A 19,738-nucleotide genomic window follows, 5' to 3' on the forward strand; every position below is an offset into this window, starting at 1 on the left:
GAGGGCACCAGCTTACCCCCTCAGGCCACCTCCCTGCGAGGTGGGACTAACACTGTCTTCACCAGCAGGTCTCACTCAGTGTAGCATGACTGCTGGTGCCTCCGCCTCTGTTACTTTAAAGAATGTGTTACCACAGCTGATAAGCGTCATTCTCAGGGGCCGTGGGTGAGGCTGAGTGGCAGACCACTTGCCTTAGTATGCAGTGCGTGAGGCCCTGAGTCCCCAGCACTGCCAGGAGGAGGGGGCAGGGACAAATGGCCACTCTTTGAAATACATGTTATTATTCTTGGGGAAGAGAACTCTTCATTTTACCAAGAGGAACGCAGGCTCAGGGACCTACTGAAGTACACACACAGAGCCAGGCTGGGGCACAATCACCCTTTCTTCTCTGTTTCACGCTCCATCTCTGAGGTGAGGGGAAAGTACAGGACCAGTGTTAGAGACAGCCCCTTCTCTGATCTCAGGAAACACCCTAAGGCTCCATCTTCCCATATACCTCTCCATTCAGCTGCCTCCTGCCACATCCTCCTCACTTTTTTTTTTTTTTTTCTTTTCTATTTTTCGGAGCTGGGGACCGAACCCAGGACCTTGTGCTTGCTAGGCAAGCGCTCTACCACTGAGCTAAATCCCCAACCCCCCTCCTCACTCTTGGTGCTCAGACTTAACTTCATCCAGCCCAAAGGGCATCTGCTCCCTCAGTGAGACCCCCTTCACCTGCCGCCCTGAGAGGCACTCTTACAAGGGCTGTCACTAGAGAGTCCCACAGAAGCCCCCGTTCCCCACCTAGGACCCTCTGAAGCTGCAGGTGAAGAGGCAGGTGATACCCCTCAAAGGGCAGGCCTGGGGCCTGTGAACCCCAGGTCAGCAGGAAGTGGGAAGATAGCCACGTCATTTGGAATTTTTATTTTTCGCTGAACAAGAGGAGGAAATTCCAACTATGGACTACAGAGACTTCTACAGGAACAGAACAAAATTTGGCTCAGCCCTGGGCCCAGAGGAGGTCTGGAGCTACTGTTCAGTGCCAGTTCCATACCTGGCACTCTGCCCCTCACACAGCATTGCTCAGTTCCCAGAACCCACAGTGGCAGCTGTGTGATGCTGTGACTGCAGCTGCTGCCCTGCCCAAGAAGGGATGTGGGCTCTGTCCTGAGTGGCCAGGAATGCCAATCGGGACAGAATTTTGGAAATCACTCAGTCCATTCCCATTTTACAGATGATAAGATAAAACTCGGAAAGAGCAAAAGCTTCTAGGATTATGACGGGAGGGAGGGATAAGAACAGGTCTTCTGTGTGCCCCGAGGCTCGCCTAAGCATCTGAGTGCTGATATCTGGAGGGGCTGGGAACCCAAGGGATGTGTGTCTGTGTGTGCCAGGATGCATCTGTGGCAAACGAGCCGGGGCTTCTGGGTCTTTCTGTGAGTGCTCTTGTGTGAAGAACAGGGGCTGTACCCAGAGAGGGTTGGGCTAATTCTATCAACTTGGGAAACCTTCCAGGCAGCAGAGGGAGAGAGGGAAGAATAGGAACTTTGCTAGAGAGAGAGAGAGAGAGAGAGAGAGAGAGAGAGAGAGAGCTGGACAGCTGAACATGGATGAGAAGGCTCTGAGGCTAGGCTGGGGCAGGGAAAACAGAGCCCAAATGGACTGGAGGTATCTGGAAGTTGAGACACTCACTCTCTTAGCCCTCACATGGGACCGACCCTCTGGCCATCCTAGAGGCAAACCCAGGGGAAGCGGTCACATGATATGGCACTTCTCAGCTGATTGCTTGAGGTCCCCTAGTGTAGTCTGGGCCTTGTCCTTGAGTGAGCTGAGGTCCAAGCCAGGGAGGCTGGCCAGCTGCCCAAGCACAGAGGCCTTATCTTCCTCTTCCTCCGTGTCCTCCTCGATCATCTTGGCTAGCTCCCGAGGCAGTTCCACATCTCCGCCTGCCAGCTGGATCTGGCTTTCATCCGTCTCATTCTGAAGGGAAGAGAGGAGAGACAAGGGCGGAGGTCTGTGAGGACCTAGCAGTACAGGGTACAGAGGCGACCCAGGCTAGGTTCTGGGGCTCTTAATTCCAGAAGGCCATATTCCCCAGAGCTCAGCATCTGCCCCCACATCTGAGTTAAGCCTTTCATGGGTGGACCTGGAGACTTTGCAGACACTCTGTGACAGTCAGTTGAGTCAGGGGTTAAACCATGGCTAACTCCAGAACAAAACTAGTGGCAGGTACCATTTGTCAAGACCTAGCCCATGGCTGACAGTGAGGTAGGTGCGTTTAATGAGTTTTTTAGATTTATTTTATTATTCACATGTGCACATATGTGTGGGTGCCCATGGAGGCCTGGACATGGCACCAGACTCCTGGAGCTGGAAGTACTGGTAGTTGTGAACTTCTGTGATGCATTCTGGGAACTAAATTCCAGTCTTCTGCAAGGGCAGCAAACGATTTTAACCACCGAGCCATCCCTCTAGCACCAAGAATGCTTTTACTTTCTGCCATTAAGAAAATATCTAGGAAAATGCTGGGTGTGCATACACCTTTAATTACTTGGGAGGCAGAGGTAAGTGGATCTTTGTGAGTTTGAGGCCAGCCTGGTCTACAGAGCAACAAAGCAAGTTCCAGAGCAGCCAGAGCTACACAAAGAAACCCTGTCTCAAAGCAAGCAAGCAAACGAAACCAACAATATTAGAAAAAGCCGGGGGTTGGGGATTTAGCTCAGTGGTAGAGCGCTTGCCTAGCAAGCGCAAGGCCCTGGGTTCGGTCCCCAGCTCCGGAAAAAAAGAAAAAGCCAGGAGTGGTAGTGCATGCCTTTAATCCCAGCCCTTGGAAGGCAGAGGCCAGTGGATTTCTATGAATTCAAAGTCAGCATGGTCTACTTGTAGCAAGTTCCAGGTAGCCAGGGATGCATACTAAGACCTGTCTCACAAACAAACAAACAAACAAACACTAAAAAATATGACAAGTGCCTCAACACTATAATCTCAGCACTCAGGAGGTGGAAGCAGAAAGGTTAGGAGTTCAAGGCCATCTTCACCAATATGGGACCTGATATCTCTACTTTACAAATAAAAGAAGAGACTCAGAAAGTTTAAGCAATTTGCCTAAGATCATACAAGCGGGGATCTCGATTCAGGCCTATATCACTTATATCGGCACCTGTACTCCTTTTGCACCCACTGAGAGCCACCATACTCCGCGCCCCCCCCCAGGCATCTGGGGGCCGTTTGGGATCTTCTCCTGTGTCCTACACAGTTCCATTCATGTCTTTGCCTTTTCTTCTAGACTCAAATTTCCTCACAGCGGAGTAATGTCTCTTACGTGATTAGTGTAAGCACTAATGACCCTATTGCTAGCTGAACTTGCAGTGCTGCAGACTTTCCTCTGAGAGACTTCCAAAGGACTTATGGGAAGTCAGTGACAGCCAGGGGCTCAGCAAATAATTTGTTGGAAGAGTAAACATGACTCCACATAGCTGATCTCTGCACTGCGGTAGAAAGCAAAGGCCTGGCTTACGGCGCTCTACTCCTTGGATCTAGCCCAGCTCTAGGTACACAGAGGTGATAACTCTGGGAAGCGGCTTGTCATGTGTAGGTGTAGCACACTTGTATGCCAGTCTAGAGCTGCAGCATCTTGGGAGGCATAGGGCAGGAGCTGGCTGAGACAAAGACAGGCTCCTTATAGGTAGACCCACATATCCTGAAAAGTAGCCTAAGAACTAGAGTAAGCAATGCACAGCAGTCACAGGCTTGAGTGCTCCCATCCACTGGCTAAGTCCTTCAGTCTCCCTGAGCTCCGTGTCACAAGCAATGACTAGCAACTCTTGAGAGAGTCAGGTGAGAACATGGTGGAGTACCTGGTGCATAGAAGGGAGGAGCCATGGCCTCTCTCCTGCCAGCTCTCCATATATTCAGCAGCCCCATGAGAGCTCACTCCCTTATAGAGTCTGCTTTCAGACTTCTCTGGGTCTTCATGGGCCAGGCTTGATCCGGTTCAGAGAGGTGGAAGTGAAGGGAAAAAAAGGACTGTCCCCAGAAATGCAAACTTGTAACCTTCCAAAGGCCCAGGGTTTGTCTCAAGATCTGTGAGTGCGTGGATGGATGGATGAATGAATGAATGAATGAATGAGAAACAGAAGAAGGTAATCAAGCACCTTGTGACTCCTACAGGCTGAGAGCTGAGGGGTCCTGAGGGAGTCTGGCTCCCAGTGCTCAGGGTCCCAGTAACACTTCACAATTTAGGCTCTGGTTACCTTGGGCAGACGGTATTTGTCTCTGAAGTGACTCCGTAGCGTGGCCCGTTCTGCCTTCCTCTGTGTGAACTGTGCATCTCGCTCCATCCTGCATGGGAAGAGGATACCAGTTGTGATGTCATCTCAGGGGTTGAGAGAAGGTGTGGGGTCTGCAAAGGGGAGGCTAAAATGGCCTGGAAGATCTGGGAGGAGGCTGTATAGCCTTCCAGTCCCCAGCTGGCCTAGTCAGTCACCTCAGACTGGCAGGCTTAGCTTTAGCAACAAACCACCACAGTGTCCTTCCTCTGTGTTCTCCACTCCTGCCCAGAGAGCAAGAGAGAGCTGACTGGGTGGGAGTCTTGTTCAGTTTCTCTCTCTGTCTCTCTCTGTCTCTCTCTCCCTCTCTCTCTGAACATCCTTTGCAATCTCTGACTCAAGTCTGTCTTTGCTTCTCTGACAAGCTGTGTGGCGGGGCAATGGGGTTATGTGTACAAGGGTGTGGGGGGGGCAGTCTGACCCTAATTCAGGGCACCACTGTTAACTTTTGGTGTGCCATTTACCTTCTGCTTCTGTAAAGTGGGAAATGAGAAACTTGCAACTTACAAAATAACTGGGATTAAGTAAAGTGACAATAGTCCGACATGCCATGAAGATTTACCATGTGCCAGGTGCTGCACTAAAAAGGTTAACATGCATTAAGTCATTCCATTCTCACAGGCATATACAACAGGTATTGTGATTAGCACTCCCAGTTTTCCAGAAGGGGAAAGCAGTCTCGGAAATGTTAAATGACTTTTCTAAAGTTTGTCAGCTAGTAAGCAAAGCGAGGGTCTGAACCAAGCAACCTCACACCAAAGTTCAGACCCTAGCTCACTCTACCTCCACTCTGCCCTGGAACTACCGCATAGATACTGAGTAGCCTCAGTATCTATGGATACCCCCATCGTGGATCTGTCCCCATGACTCTGAGCCCTGCCAGATGAAAAGTACTTTTCTTACAGCCTCAGGCTCAGAGGAGCCCCAGTTGGAATACATGCAGTTAAGACCAGATCGGATTAAGGGATTACCTATTTCATCAGAGATGCACGTGCATCCTCCCCCACCCCACTCCCCACCCCTGCCATACTCTTTGCCCTTCCCCCAGCTCCCTCTGAGCAGGAGGATGAAGCTGGTACAGGGTCCTGGATTTGAAATGTAATGGCTGTAAAAGCGTCTCTGGGTCAGCATCTCTGACCCAGAGGTGGGTATAGCAGCGTGAGTGTATTTGTGTGGGGGTCACATGAACAAAGAAGGGATTCCACTTACTTCTCCTCCACCAGTTGCTTCTGATACTCCTCATACTCTTCTCGGCTCATGCCCTGTGCTTCGGCTGCAGACTTGTCTCCGTCCCCCTTGTCCTCGCCGCCCCCCAGGCTACCGGTGAGGTTCTTCAGCTGGCCACCCACCATGGACTTCACCATGAACGCCATGGTGTTCTCTGGCCACCGCACCAGGCGCCTGGTTCGTCAGCGACTACTTCAGCACTAAGTCCCGGGGACAGCTCCGGTTGCGAGCTCGCGCCCCAAGCTTTGAGCACTGGTCCCTACCTTCCCAAAACCCTCCTCACGGGGGGCGGGGGGCATGCACGGGGCTGAGAAGCCTGGACCACGTGCCTGCTCCTCACTCCCGCCTTTCCCACGTGCCTTCTTTAGCGCCAGCAAAGCTCTGCTGGCTACTGCTGACAACTGATTAGGGATCGCGGTGGTGGGGTCGCTGCCCTGGGAGAAGGGGCTGCGCTGAAGTGTGCCTTGATTCCCGCTTCCTACCCTCCAATGTCCTCTTCTCCTGGGTCATCCGAAACCAGGACTTCAGCTTGGAGCGCTCGGTAGCAGCAAGGGACAAACACCCCCAGCCTTACCTCCCAGTCCATCCTCCTTCTACCCCCACCTCTAATCTACTGACCCTAGCCTCTACCTCAAAGTGCTTAAGGCTGGGAAGTGGAGAGACCTCAGAAGCGCAAGCAGTTATATGGTTCGGTGAGTTTGTGCTCAGTTCCTTTGTCACGTGTCTGCCCTGCTGTCCCTAGAGCCTCAGGGAGTCGGGGAAGGGGAGTGTTGTTTGGGGGTACTGAAAAGATGAGCCAGAAGGAAACGCAGGGATTTGTTCTTGTCCTTGCTGAGTTTAGGGACAGAATTTTGCACAGTTATCTTCCTTGCTTCAGTAGTCCAGAGGGGAAGGGTGTGGGGAGTATCTGGCTCTTGGCCTCCTTGCCTGCCTGCCTTCCTGATACCCACCCAGAGAAGGTAGAAACTATGGGAGACTATGTGAGGCTGGAAGATAAATGAGGGTATCAAATACAACAAGAGGAAAATCACCTTTAATATGATGGGCATGCCAAAAGCTAAGGTGTAGGCACAGGCTAAATCCTCTATCCCCCATTTTTTTTTTTCCTCATGTTTGAGCTGGGTCAGGCTTGCATGCTGGGGGAGACAGGCTGTCTCCTCAGAACCCCTATTGTCCTAGGGATGGGTAATGCAGGCTGTAAAGAAATGATTTCTGTGGACAGGTACTCCTGAAGCCTCTTGTCCAGCTCCTGCCTGCTGTGAGAGAGAGCAAAGGTTACTTGAGTCTCCTTTCTGAGACCAAGAATCACACTTGTCTCAGAAGACTTGGTATATGATAGGCTGCCACATTCCGGTGAATGTTCACATTTCACCGTGGAATTTGAAGTCTTCCTGGGTGGTTTAGTGGCAAAGTTGCGCTTCTATGTTTTCTTCTTTGGTTTTTGTTTTAGACAAGATCTCACTGGTAGCCAGCCCAGGTTGGTCCAGATTTCAGCATCCCTCTACCTCAGCCTTCCAAGAGTTGAGATTAAAGACATTCATTCCTAATCCAGAACATCCAGATTCCTTGCCCAATCTTGTATACTGACCATGCTCTTTAATTCAACGGTACTCTAGAGCTGTCTCTTTTTTTCCCCCTAAAGATTTTTTTTCATGCCTCCATGCTTTTTCTGATGCTGTTTCCTCTGCATCGATGCCTCTTACCTATCTTGTCAGGCTGAAAAACTCTGAGTCACTTTAATGACTGAAATCAAATATCTTTTCCAGGTCAATTCCTTGACTCCCCGTCCACTCCTAACCCAACCCTAAAGACAAAATGAATTGCTTTCCTCCCAAGTCTCTAAGCTTCCAGCCATCATAGCACTGGTGACATAAGATCTGACTATCAGTTTTCAGATGCTCGCTCTAGAGTGAACTCTGTGGGACAGGAGCAGATGGGACTGGGGCTTGAGAAGGTGTCTGTGCTTGGTAAATGATGTGTTCCTGGTCTATGTCCCTGCTCCCAGCCCTCTGATGAAGTGGGTAGCGCCTGTCTGAGCCTCGGAGTCCCTGATTTCAAGTTCAACAGAACCAACTGATACAGGTAGTATGGGAGTCCTGCCCATGGGAAGACCCACCTGAAGTTCATGTAGCAGAAGAAGCCTACAGTCTGGATTAGGAGGAAGAACAGGAAGATGCTGGTCCGCAGACATGTGGAGGATCCTGGGAGCCAGCCAGATGGGCGGGGAGGCTTGGCTGTCATTTTCTGAAAGGGAAGTATGAGACCCTGCCTCAGCTTCTAACCCAGGAGAGAGGAGGGAACTTGGAATCTTGCCTTGTGTGGTCCCTATTTATCTCCCTCAGGCTTGGGCCATCTTGCCTGTCATCTAGGGGGCATGGAAAAGGGGGCAGTGTCCAAAGCTGCATCTTCCAGTCTTGCATGGGTCCATTTGTGGAAATAGTTCATAAGACATAAGTCCTGGCGTCAACGACAGACTAAAAGCTTAAGAGACAAGAAGGAAGGAGAAGTGGATGCTGCACACGAGGGCAAGAGAAAGAACAAGGAGGAACAGGGACCCAGGGAACACTGATGCCACCACTGAATCTGAGTGGCCCTTGGCATGGTCTACCCCACTTTCTTTCTGGCCATTGAGGTGGTCTGACCAAGGTGTCTCTGGGTAGTGCTGAGTGGTGGGGTTTCCTCCTGAGCAAGAGATGAGATCTGTGTCCCTTTGTGCACACATAGATGCCTATCAGTGGTCCTGGACAGATGCCTCGAAGCGGCAGGAGTGCTGAGAGAAGGGTGGGAGAGACCAGACCTCAAGGATGAGCCCCTCGTACTATCCACCACTTCTTACCACCAGATCCCGGAGGTCCTTCTGCAGGAGGCCGAGGGTCTGGTCCAGCTCAAAAAAGTGATGTTTAGTGCCCACAGGCAGGTAGAAGACTTGTGCTCCTGAAGCCATCTGGGCAGCTGCTTCCCTGGTGGTGTGGTGGGGCATGGAAATCAAGAAAAATGATCCATTACTCTCTCTGGTTGTACCCACGTTACCTAATCTTTTCCCAGAATCCCCCAGGGTCAGTACATGGTAAAGAATAGAGAGCATCCACAGAGTCCTGCCTTGGGCGTTGGTGTTTTTACTCTAAAACTTCTCCCTAAAACCTGAGACAACTTTAGCTTATACAAAGAACTCTCCAAAAGTGTCTGTCTATGCCTTTCGTCTCTATCCCAGAGGAATTAACACCTTAGGCACCAAGATGGAGGGTGTCCACACACAGAACCCATGATGTGCTTGGGCTCTCCCCACCCCCAGAATTCCATGGGAACTTCACAGGCATGGGTGTGCCAGAGTGAGATTCAGGGAGACTAGAGGCAAAATGAGCTCAGACCACTTCCTCCAAAGAGCCTCATCTTGGCTGTGTGCTTCCTTCAAGAACCTCTATCAAAATATATGCCCTTGAGGGCTGGGGCGATGATTCAGTGGGTAAGAGTGCTTGCTTTGCAGACACGAGAATCCGAGTTCATATTCCCACCACACACATAAAGAGTCAGTATGACAGTATGTGCCTGTAGCCCCAGCACTGGGGGCAGAAATTTCTCATAGAGACAGGATAATAGAGGATATTTTCTTCCCTCTCTCTGTACCCCTCCTCATCTCTTACCTCATCTCTTGCAGAGCCTGGATCAGAGTCCGCTGTCCATGGAGCAGGGTGCTGACCTTGGCAGTGTTCTGTGGGAGGGCCAGCTCTTATTTTGTATCCAGAGGACAGTGCCCCTCTCCTCAGAGTCACCTTTCCCACAGACACCTTATTCTTCTCCCAGAAACCTTATTAAATGGCCTGGCTTCCTTCTTTTTGGACATACTGAATCCCCCTGGCACTTGTCCATCTGGAGGACCCTCCTTCTACAACAAAACTGGCATGTTTCTCCCCAAAGGGACTTCGAGGCTTTCCACAAATCCTTCTCCTTTTAAAACATGTCCCGGCCTCCTCGGAGCAGCAGAAGCCCAACCCAACCCTCTCTGTGCCTTTCTCCTAGGCTATGGGCCAGCACTGGTTAAAATCCAGCACATGGGCCCAAGTCTGGCAGAGGGACCTGGAGAGGCAACTGACACTTCTGAGGGCGAGAAGAATCAGGCAAGAGGGGTCCAGGGCCTGAAGAAGGATCAGAAATACCTGGAGTGTGGGCCTCTTTCCTCTGTGCCATGCCAGCAGCCTGTGCTGGACTGGGGACAAAAGACTAAGCACGGCCTTGCAGAGCCCAGCAAAGCCTGCAAGAGCAACTGGCTCCCTCTGACCACTACCCAGCACCTTGGCTGGGTTTAGCTTTCACTCCCCAAGTTAGAGCATGTCCTAGGGAATGACACCTAGGGGAGGAGCCAGGGTGGCAGCAGAGATGAAATGAGGATTCTGGTGCAACTGAGCATTTAAGCAAGTCTTATGCAAATCACACGTGAAGCCACATGCAAATTAGCGCCTAGTCTATTTCTGCCATTTGTCTATAGACCAGATTCCAAATACCTGGCATCTCTTACTCTGCAGCTCAGTCTGTGGCTCCAGGGCAATTGCTATGTGGTAGTCACATACATACTACATACTACCCTGTTGCATCCCGTGACCTGCCCACCCTCCCCCGCAACCCCGCCAAGCTTGGGTGAGGTTAGAGCTGGACTCTCATTATTCTTTCAAGCTCTTGGGTGGAATCCAGGGTGGCCCAGGGTAACTCACCCAGCCTCCCTCAGGCCGGATTTGGACCACAGACCCCAACTGCTGTTTCCACTGTTTCTCAGCCTGGTCCATCTGCCTGGAGAGAGCCTGGAGGGCCTGCAGGATCTGGCTTTGTCTGCTCAGTGTATCCTCCAGGTTAAAGAACCTTTCCCCTGGGGGGTGGGGTGGGGCAGAAAGGTTGCTTGGGCGAGGCAGTAAATTCTGTTTTGGAGTGAAGCACAAGGAGCTGTGGACTCTTCTTCTAAGACCTCCCCTAGAAAATGGGTCTTGAGGAGCCCGCAAGCAGGGTGGGCAACAGAAAAATGTCAGAGAAACCTGACAATATAAACTTGATCCTCAGGTCCCCAGATCTCGTATAAAGGTAGAAGAATGAATTTCACAAAGTCATCCTCTTACTGCCATATAAATGCTGTGGTACACACACACACACACACACACACACACACACACACACACACACACACAGAGACAGACAGACAGACAGACAGAGAGAAACAAAGAGAGACAGAGAGAGAGAGACAGAGAGACAGAGAGCGACAGATAGACTGGGGGTGAGGGTGTCAGTTGGGAATAGGCCAGAAGGCTCAGCCCAGGATTTGCTTACATGCAGCCTCCTTGGGTCTCTACTTCTGCACTGGCTAATGGGCTTCTGGTTTGAAGGACAGTGTTCTATGGCCTATGATTTCCTATGGCCCTACCTGCCTGCCCTCTGAGTATTACCTTCTTCCTGGGCTTTGGAGTTCAGTGGTAGTATGGTATCCTCTCTGGTACCCAGGGCCAGCCTTGCCTTCAGTTCTTCCAGCTTCCTGGCCAGGTGGAACCGCTCCTTCTCTGTGAATGGCTGGAGGGCTTCCTGGAAGAGGAAGACAAAAACTCAAAGGCAAATGCATGGCAGTACTGTGAGGGGCAACCTTCCCTCAGACCCCAGGATCCCAGTCTTCCTCCCTAGCCACATAATCACCAGGACCAAGGAGAAACCCACAGCTCGATCACAAGGCCCCACCAGAGCCCTGTAGCTTATAGACATAAGCTCTGTGTCTACCACATCCTGTATCCTTCTCGACTCACTGTGAGCTCAGGCCCTTGGTCATTTTAAGCTTTTAGGTATGGTGCTCCTCTAAGCTCATCTCCTCCAGACGTCCTTCTCTCCCCTCCTTGCTGCCTCAGACCCCTCCTTAGTGTCCCTTCTCTTCCCCTCTAATCTACTCCCCACCTCCCCACCTTCCACCATACTCCCCAGCCCCCACCCCACCCTGGGCTTTCTTGGTTTCCTTTTGTTGTTGAGACAAGGTCCTAACTGTGCCATCCTGGCCTAGCACTCACAGAAGTCCACCCACCTCTGCCTCCTGAGTGCTGGGATTAAATGTGTATGCCACCTGGGAAGCCTAGAAGACAAACCCCGGCCCCTACACTGTCCAGCCCAAGGTCTCACTTGAGTAGAGCTCAGAGAGTTATCTGGGGTCAGAACCAGGATAGAAGGTCTGTCATGAGTGGAGGTGGCTGACGAGGGCAGGATCTCTGAGCTACCTCTCCCAGGCAGACATGGCTGGCATTACCTCTGAACCTGGGTCCCTCAAACTGAAGGTCAGGAAGGACAGGACGTCATGGTCATCTGGAAGAGGGACAGATGAAGTGGGGATAAGGAGGTTTTTACCCAGGAGCCCATGCACTCAGACTCTACTATTTGCTAGGAGAACAAGAGACTTGTACAACCTTGGGCAACTCTGACTTTTGACTCACTTACTTCATTGGGAAGATATGAAGGTTAAATACACAAGCATGTGGGACGTGAGGGTTGAACCTCACACAGCCAGAGTGGGGCCCAGGGGCCATGCAGCAGACCACAAGATGCAAGAGAGAGCTGCCGCTGCAATTACGAGCTCACGGTGGCTGCTTCCCAAACACGGTTATAACCATGTCACTTCTCAGAAACCTTCCATGACTCTCCAGTACCCAGAGTCCAGAGATGGAGGTCCTGGCATCTACAGACTCCCATACTCCGATTGCATCCTGCTTTTCGGCTGTGGGACCCTCCATGGGCTCTCCATGGCAAGATACCCCGCTGCTCCAGTTCTGTACTGTACCTTGTGGTGTCCCTCTTTTTATCAGCCGACAGCAGCCAGTAAAGTGAGTTTGTGGATATTGACACTGGACTATAAAATTCCCCATGTGTCATCTCAGTTGAGGCTTTTTTTTTTTTTTTTTTGAGACAGGGTCTCATGTAGCCCAGGCTGACCCTTGAATTTGCAATGTAGCAGAGGATAACGTTGACCTCCTGACCCCACCACCTCTGTGTTGTTAGGAATGCACCACCACACCTGGTACCCTGAATGCTACTTGGGTACTCACCAGCAGAGCCACAGAAGTCCCAGACTCCCTCTGAGACTTCAATAGCTTTTCAAAGTCTGATGGAGAAGCCAGAGAGGGAGTGTGACCAGCCCAGGCCCCTTGTTGAGGAGGTGCTTGATGCTGTACAAAGGCACCTTAGAAGCTGCAATAAGGTTTTGCCACCACCAAACACAGCCCTTTACTCTTACCTACCTGGTAGGGGTCTCACCTGCTAAGGTACTGGTGGCTGCTGAGACCCCAAAAAAGCCTCCAGGGGCTAAAAGCAGGGGCTCCACATCGACACAGACCTCTTCAGGGTCATTAGGAGTAAGGCCTCCACTCAAGGACACCTGAAGGGCATAGAGGGAGTGAGCTCCTGCCTCTTCTGGTCCCAGGGTAAGGAAAGGACTATCCCTTCCTCAGACTCACTGGCTCCCCAGGCCTGAGGTAAGGTGGAAACTACAGAGCTTGGGATCACGATGGCATGAAAGTGACACAGATGTTGGTCTCACGGGAACCTTGTGAGTCTTGGTATTGGTGGAAGATCAGGTGTGGGGATTGGTCTGGGAGTACCAGGGACCTCACATGGGTGTGAGGACAAGTATGTGAGTGACACGTGGGTCACAGTCATGGGGCTGTTGGAACACCAGGTACTGTCCCCTCAAACCACAGCTCTACCAGCCACCAGAGGCTACCATAGAAACAGCAAGGTGACTCACACGAAGCCTCTGCCTCCAGTAGGTGATCCGAGCTCGGAAGGGGTGTGGCCGGTTCCTGAAGTCCCTAAGACAGGAGCCAAGCTCCCGGACAGTTCCATCCCTATGAACAATTGGAATGCAGCCAGGCCACATGGCACCAAAGGACTAGCCCCTGGGGGGACAGTCCCAGGAGCAACTCTGTTCAAGCCTGCAATGTCACTGTCCCCATGGGGTGACCTGGCTTGGGACAAGTCCCTGTTGTCTACCTTGGGGCTCCTTTGCCATAGTTTGCTTCCATGGCAGGAGAAGGAGGAATAAGAAAGTAAGTTCTGCCTGGCACTGTGGACCTGGGAGTTCACAGCAGCCAGAGGCCAAGGCTAACCACAGGATTTCTAAATCTATCCTCCAGCTCACCTCCTATCCCACTGCCCCTCCCTCTCTCTATTCCTCCCTCTACTTCCCTTCACTCCAAGGCTGGTCTGTCCCTTTCCCAACCAACCAAGATTCAGACTGTTGAGGCAGACACTAAGGGACCTGTTCTAAAGGCCAAGGACAGTTAGTTAGCAAGGACAGTATGTCTCGTTCACCTTTCTCCCAGGGAAGCTCAGGAAATTAGGAGCAGAGTTGAGCCTGAGTTTCTCCAGCCCGTGGCTGCATGGGACCTACGCTATCACCTTCAGCCAAGAAGAGCTGGGCAACAGGGAACAGGGAGAAGCCAGATTGGAGGCAGTGACTGCCTGGCTGTATAACCTTGGGCAAGTCCTCACACCTTCCCAAACCCCAGAACTGTTGTCTTTAAAATGAGGATAATAACTGCAACTACCTCATAACAGTGTTATGAGGGTGCACGGGACAATGTCAAGTGTCTGGGCACTGTGCCTGGTATACAGTCAGCCCGACTCCATAAATGCCAGCAATTATCCTAATTGTGATGGGCCGAAGGATGTTTGCTGAGACGTACTGACAAACCAGTCCAGCTGCTCAGGGCAGCTAGCAGGGGAAGGGCAGAAGGCCACCTCATCTGGGAGAAAAAGAGGACAGCATGGCTAGTGCCTGGACCCTCCCTGGGCACTGCTGTGTGGCCACTCAGGTTAATCAGCCTCTCTGGGCCTCAATGTCCTCACCTAGCAACCCGTACTTAATAGGAGGGTCTGGAGCGAGTGAGACCCTCATGGTAATCCCTGCCTTTGTCACTTCACCTGGGTCTCATGAGCTAAGTGACTGGAGAGAGGCCATCACCGAGAAAAGAAAGCACACTCTGGGTTGGTTCCTGAGGCATAGCTCAGACCCATGGGAAAGAGTCCCAGGAGACAGGGGAGCTCAGAATGAGACATCAGTGAGCGTGGGTCTAGGAGGGGTGGATTCTCTAGGGATAGAAGTACAAGTGATTGGTAAGCCCAAGAACAGGGGTGGGGTAGGGGTGAGGCTCGGTTCTCTCAGGCCCTTACCCAAACTGCTCCTGGAGGTCATGCCCATCACTGGCCAGCACTCGGATGGCAGGGCTGTTCTGCATAGGAGGTGACAATCGGTTTGAGCCTCAGGCAGAGTGAGGAGAGTGAGGATTAGAGTTAAGACGGGTGGGCAGGAGGATGGGCAGGGATGCCTACTCACCTGGACATCATTGGAGGAGGAATCAAAGTAGATCCCAATGCCATCCCATGAGGCCAGTCCCTCCACAACAGAGCCAACTTGATCTCTGTCCTTGGTGTACCACATGGCCTGCAAGTTCCCGGTCCACAGGTTAGGGTCTCTGTAGGACACTGGTATCTGGGGCCTATCACCTACTTCCCCAACAGATAAGAGTAAAGACCACTCACCACACCCAGGGCTCCCCGGCGTCCCGGTCCTGTCACTCTCATCTGCATCTCTACTTCCCAGGAAGGGAAGGAGACAGAGATCTCGCTCCACACGGCACCACTCCGGTTCTTCATAGATGGAACCAGCCGCACTTCCTCTAGGCCTGGAATGGCGTCTGTGGAGCAGGGCAGCTGAGGACCACTGGACTCTCTTCCCCTATGTCTCTATCTCATTGGCAAAAGTGAGCCCTGGGAAAGTGCTCACACCAAGACCTTGTCATTTGATATGAGGCTGGCTGCTGAGATGCAAATTGGAAAAGGGGACCAGCACCCAACTGGGTGCTACCCAGGAAAGGCAGCATGAGAGAGTCAGTACTTAGCTGTGTTCCACTTCAGGCTCACTGAACGTCTAGGCCATCCAATTTTATAAGATTCCATGTTATGGGACATGGGACAGAGCTCAGTTGGTAGACTACTTGCCTAGTAAACACATGGCCCTGAGTTCTCTCCCTAGTAAAACTGAACGTGGTGGTACACACCTGCAGTCCTAGCACCCAGGAGGTGGAGGCAGGCGGATCCGTAATTCAAGGCCATCCTTGGCTATGTAGTTAGCTTGAGGCCGGCTTTGGCTACACCAGACTGTCCTGGGGCTGGGGGATGGCTCGCTATGTAAGTATGAGGATCTGAATTTTGATCCCAACACCCATGTAAAAGTTGGGCATGAGCCGGAGGGTGATGGTGCATGATTTAATCCCAGCACTCAGGAAGCAGAAGCAGGGTGGATCTTGGTGAGTTGGAGGCCAGCCTGCCTGGTCTACAGGTTGAGTTCTAGGAGCTGGGCGTGGCCGTGCAAGCCAGACTTGTAAGCCCGGAACAGGGGGAAAGAGACAGGTGCATCCTGGGGGTTTGGGGGATACCAGTCTAACTGAAGTAGTGAGCTCTGGGATCAGTGAGTGATCTTGGTTTTTGTCATTTTTCTCTTTCTTTCTTCCTTCCTTCCCTCCCTCCCTCCCTCCTTCCTTTCTTCCTTCCTTCCTTTTTCATTCCTTTCATTGCATTGGCTGCTCTTCCAGAAGACCTGGGTTCGAGTCCCAACATCCACAAGGCAGCTTACAACTGTCTGTAATTCTAGTTCCAAGGGATCTGATACCTTCATACAGACATACATATAGGGAAAACGCCAATACACAAAAAATAAAAATAAAAAATTTAAAAAAGGTTTCAACCCCCCTGTCTTGAAAAACTAAACCAAACAAAAAGGAGCCAACAAACAAAAGACAGACAGGCAGTGTTGACACACACCTTTAATCCCATCACTCAGGAGGCAGAGGCAGGTGGATGTCTGAGTTCAAAGCTAGTCTGGTCTACAGAGGGAGTTCCAGGACAGCCAGGGGTGCATAAAACTACCACCACCACCAACAACAACTACAAAGATGGAGAAGCAATTGAAGAATTTATCCTAATGTTAACTCTAGCTTTCACATGTGCAGGCATGGGTTAATACGTATGTACACACACATATGCACGTGCACGAACATACATCATCATTTCTGTCTCCAAAAACTCATCATCACCACCACCACCATCATCATCATCACCATCATCATCATCATTTCTGTCTCCAAAAAAGCAGATACCATTTTGCAGAAATTCAAACACATCTCTCTCCACTAAGGCTTCTTGCCCTGAGACATCAGCTCTGGGAAAGTAAGAAGTACAAACTGTGAGGCCCCCTGAGGGACCAAGGGCAGCCCAAGAAGACGAAGGTTTGTGGCAAAGGAACTGAGGCAGGCTCTGGCCTAGGGGGTGGTGAGGAAACGGTGCAGGCTAGGAGAGCTTGAGGATTACCCAGGCGCTGGGGGGCATGTCCGAGGATCTTCCTGTGGTGTGGAGAAGAGGAAGTGAAATTGAGGCAGACATAGCCAGAACTGGAGGTGGGGATCAAAGGCTCCATTCCAACTGGCTCCCTAACACTCTGGTCTACCAACGTGGAACCTGGTCCAAAGCCTAGACCCTGCCAAGACTTTCCGGAGGTTGCTAATCCGGCTTGGGTGTGTTTGCTTTGCAAAGGCCAGTGGTGGGTGGGGAAGCACAGAAGTTCCTGAGTCCCTGGAAGTCTCTACTGCTTGAAGTGGGCTGCATTTTTTTGGGTTTTGATTTTATAATATAGACCAGGCCGTCCTTGAACTCTCTGGATAGACATAGATGACCCTGTGCTCCTGGTCCTCCTGCCTTTATTTCTACAGAGTGCTGGGATAACGTTGCAATCCCATCTAGTTTGTTTTCATACTTTAAAACATGCGGGAGTGCATGTGTGTGCGTGCATGCGTGTGTGCGTGTGTGCGTGTGTGTGTGCGCGCGCGCATGTGCATACACACACAGGCCCATGTATTGAAGCTGGAGAACCACTTTCAATAGGTTTTCAATAGTTGGTTGCCTCCTTCCACTGTGGGTTCTTGGAATCACATGCAGGTTGTCGGGCCTGCATGACAAATGCTTTTATTAGGTGAGCCATCTCAGCTCTTTTTACAAAAAAGGAAAGGTCTTGACAAGCAGTGCAGGCTAACCTCAAGCTCTTGTTTTTCCTGTCTCAGCCTCCTGAGTGCTGGGACTGCAGCATCACACCCAGCCCAGGGAGACTTGTGGGAGGCAAGCTTATCTGACTAAGCTCACGTTCTCCTCATTATGTGGAGTCTCTGGGACCTCACCCCAGACCAGAGCCTGACTCAGTCCTGGGTATCTGGGCTGGGCATGGAGTAGCCTTGGGTGGGGCTCTGATCAAAGGGGAGATGAATGGATAGACAGTAATCACATCTGGTGATCTTGGAGGACATACCTCTGCTCTCCCTCATGATCTGGGACACCTCAGATTTGGTAAGGCTCTGAGCAGAGCACCATCCTGTCCCTAAGACAGCACTTGGCTGTGAGACAGCCCACTCCCTCATTCATCCCCTGGCCTTCTGTGGAGGAGGATCAAGGTTTCTGTCATCTTTGAGCATTTTAGTCAGGAACTGTGCCATTATTTGGAACTTATATCTAAGATAGAAATACACAGCCGATCTACCTTTTCTCTTTGCCTTTCCAGCCACAAGGCTTTGAACAACACTCATGACTGGGTAAACCTCACAATGTATCTGTAAATGAGCCATGTTCCTGGACTCCATTCCTGCTCCACTCTACCTCAGAGTGTTTGATGCTTTTCTCTTATTCGTAATGTAAGATCCTGCATATTGTAGAGTTTTTGATAACACTGAGCAGCAAACACTGTTTGTTTGTTTGTTGGGGAGGGGGCAGTCCTTTGCATCACAGACCCTCTGTGAATAGGATTGGACAAATCAGGGTTTGGAAGTCTCTGAGCACAGACCTGTGGGCTAAGGTCCTCTCGTGTCTGCTTCCATCTCCAATAAACAGGCAAGGGAAGAACGTGGTGCCTGCTGTAACAAAACATCTGGACACACAGTGCCTCCTTTCCGGCAGACCTCTAGTTCCATGGGATAGAGCCAGCAGAAAAGAGGCTTGTCTGTGTTCAAGGTGCCTTGTTCTTGTGCATCTGGGACATATCATGTGTGTGCATGAGTGTACGTGTGTACAAGTGCATATGTTTGCAGTCCAAAAGCAGAGGAAGAGGGGGACTGCAAACAGAATCGATGAAAAAACAAAAAAGGTCTTGGGCATAGAGAGGCACAAGAGAAACTGAAGCTGGTAGTGAGGTAGAGCTAGGATGTATAGCCTGGTCTATGGCCACATACAGCCCCTCTCCCCTGGGCCTTGCATTCTTTTATCCTTCTCTTTAGCTATGACCCTGTGCTGTCCTACATACCCAATAGCTTGTTCTGCCAGTGCCTTCACAAATAAATTCCATGAACGAAGAAGGGATGTCTTGAAAGGCAAAGCAGCAGGGAATGGGAGAGCAGGAGACAGGTCTTGGAAGGGTCCTGAGCCAGGCACTCAGGTAACCCCCATGTTACCTCTCTCTGATAGAGCCTCTTACATCCACTGTATAGCCCGCTAGCACTCTGGAGGACCCTGGGCATGGCGAGTCCTCCTTTGTGCCTCACCTCCATGGTGGCTCCAGAAGGGAATTCCAGCTCCAGGAACTGCCAGCCTTGGTCCCTTGAAGCTGAGCTTGTACTCAAACCTGCGTCGAGGAGGGGGATAGCTCCTTTCAGCACCATGCAGAGCCAGCAGGAGGGAAAGGAGGCAGAGGGAAGGTGAGAGACCTCCTGTCTCCAGCATTGCAAAGGAGCTGGTTTCTGGGCACCTGGTTGGATCCTGGCTATGAGGCCAACTACAGGACTCAGTCAGGCAGGGAGACACTGGGGACCTTCCGGGATCTAGATTTTTGGCTCTATGCTCCCCACCTCCCAATATACACATCCTGTTTCTCTTGCAGGTCTGATCTCAGGCCCCACCCTTCCTTGCCTCCACCTGAAGCCTTGGCTATCCCTGGGCTCTTCGCCAACTTGAGCTTTGCCCCTGCTCTTTGGCTTAGGTCATCTTCCTGCTCTTTCCTGTTCATTCCTTCTGCTGTTGAGAGGATGGGGTGCTCGGGAGAGCTCAGTGCCAGGCCCAGCTCTTCCACAGCCCTGGCCTTCCCTCCTTGTTTGTTTGTTTGTTTGTTGGGGAGGGGGCGGTCCTTTGCATCCTGTTCTTTTAACAGCTTGTGCATAGCCTGC

General features: G+C 51.4%; 2 protein-coding genes and 1 long non-coding RNA gene across 4 annotated transcripts; 1 reads left to right on the plus strand and 2 right to left on the minus strand.

Moving 5' to 3' along the window:
- Window positions 1-888: 888 nt before the first annotated feature.
- Window positions 889-5,936, minus strand: Cplx3 (complexin 3). Its single transcript, XM_032911370.1, has 3 exons — window positions 5,517-5,936; window positions 4,233-4,320; window positions 889-1,959 (listed from the first exon to the last, which is right to left on the minus strand). Exons 1-3 carry the CDS (start codon window positions 5,678-5,680, stop codon window positions 1,735-1,737), a joined length of 477 nt encoding a protein of 158 aa, XP_032767261.1. The 5' UTR covers window positions 5,681-5,936; the 3' UTR covers window positions 889-1,734.
- On the plus strand, window positions 5,915-8,626 carry LOC116908092. Its single transcript, XR_004388873.1, has 3 exons — window positions 5,915-6,226; window positions 7,540-7,616; window positions 8,259-8,626. It is a non-coding gene; the product is annotated as an uncharacterized LOC116908092 (long non-coding RNA).
- Lman1l (lectin, mannose binding 1 like) lies at window positions 6,546-19,324 on the minus strand. 2 transcript variants are annotated; one of them, XM_032911355.1, is made up of 13 exons: window positions 19,121-19,324; window positions 15,084-15,238; window positions 14,878-14,985; window positions 14,715-14,773; window positions 13,288-13,387; window positions 12,798-12,918; window positions 11,797-11,852; window positions 10,961-11,093; window positions 10,241-10,392; window positions 9,176-9,243; window positions 8,371-8,494; window positions 7,651-7,778; window positions 6,546-6,787 (listed from the first exon to the last, which is right to left on the minus strand). In XM_032911355.1, the coding sequence occupies exons 1-13, from the start codon at window positions 19,296-19,298 to the stop codon at window positions 6,658-6,660; spliced, it is 1,512 nt and encodes a 503-aa protein (XP_032767246.1). In that variant the 5' UTR covers window positions 19,299-19,324; the 3' UTR covers window positions 6,546-6,657. The 2 variants fall into 2 exon arrangements, with proteins under 2 accessions (XP_032767246.1, XP_032767245.1); XM_032911354.1 differs by having other exon boundaries at window positions 6,546-6,790.
- Window positions 19,325-19,738: the final 414 nt, after the last annotated feature.

Source organism: Rattus rattus, chromosome 8 (genome assembly GCF_011064425.1).
Source record: "Rattus rattus isolate New Zealand chromosome 8, Rrattus_CSIRO_v1, whole genome shotgun sequence".
Taxonomy (NCBI): Eukaryota; Metazoa; Chordata; class Mammalia; order Rodentia; family Muridae; genus Rattus; species Rattus rattus.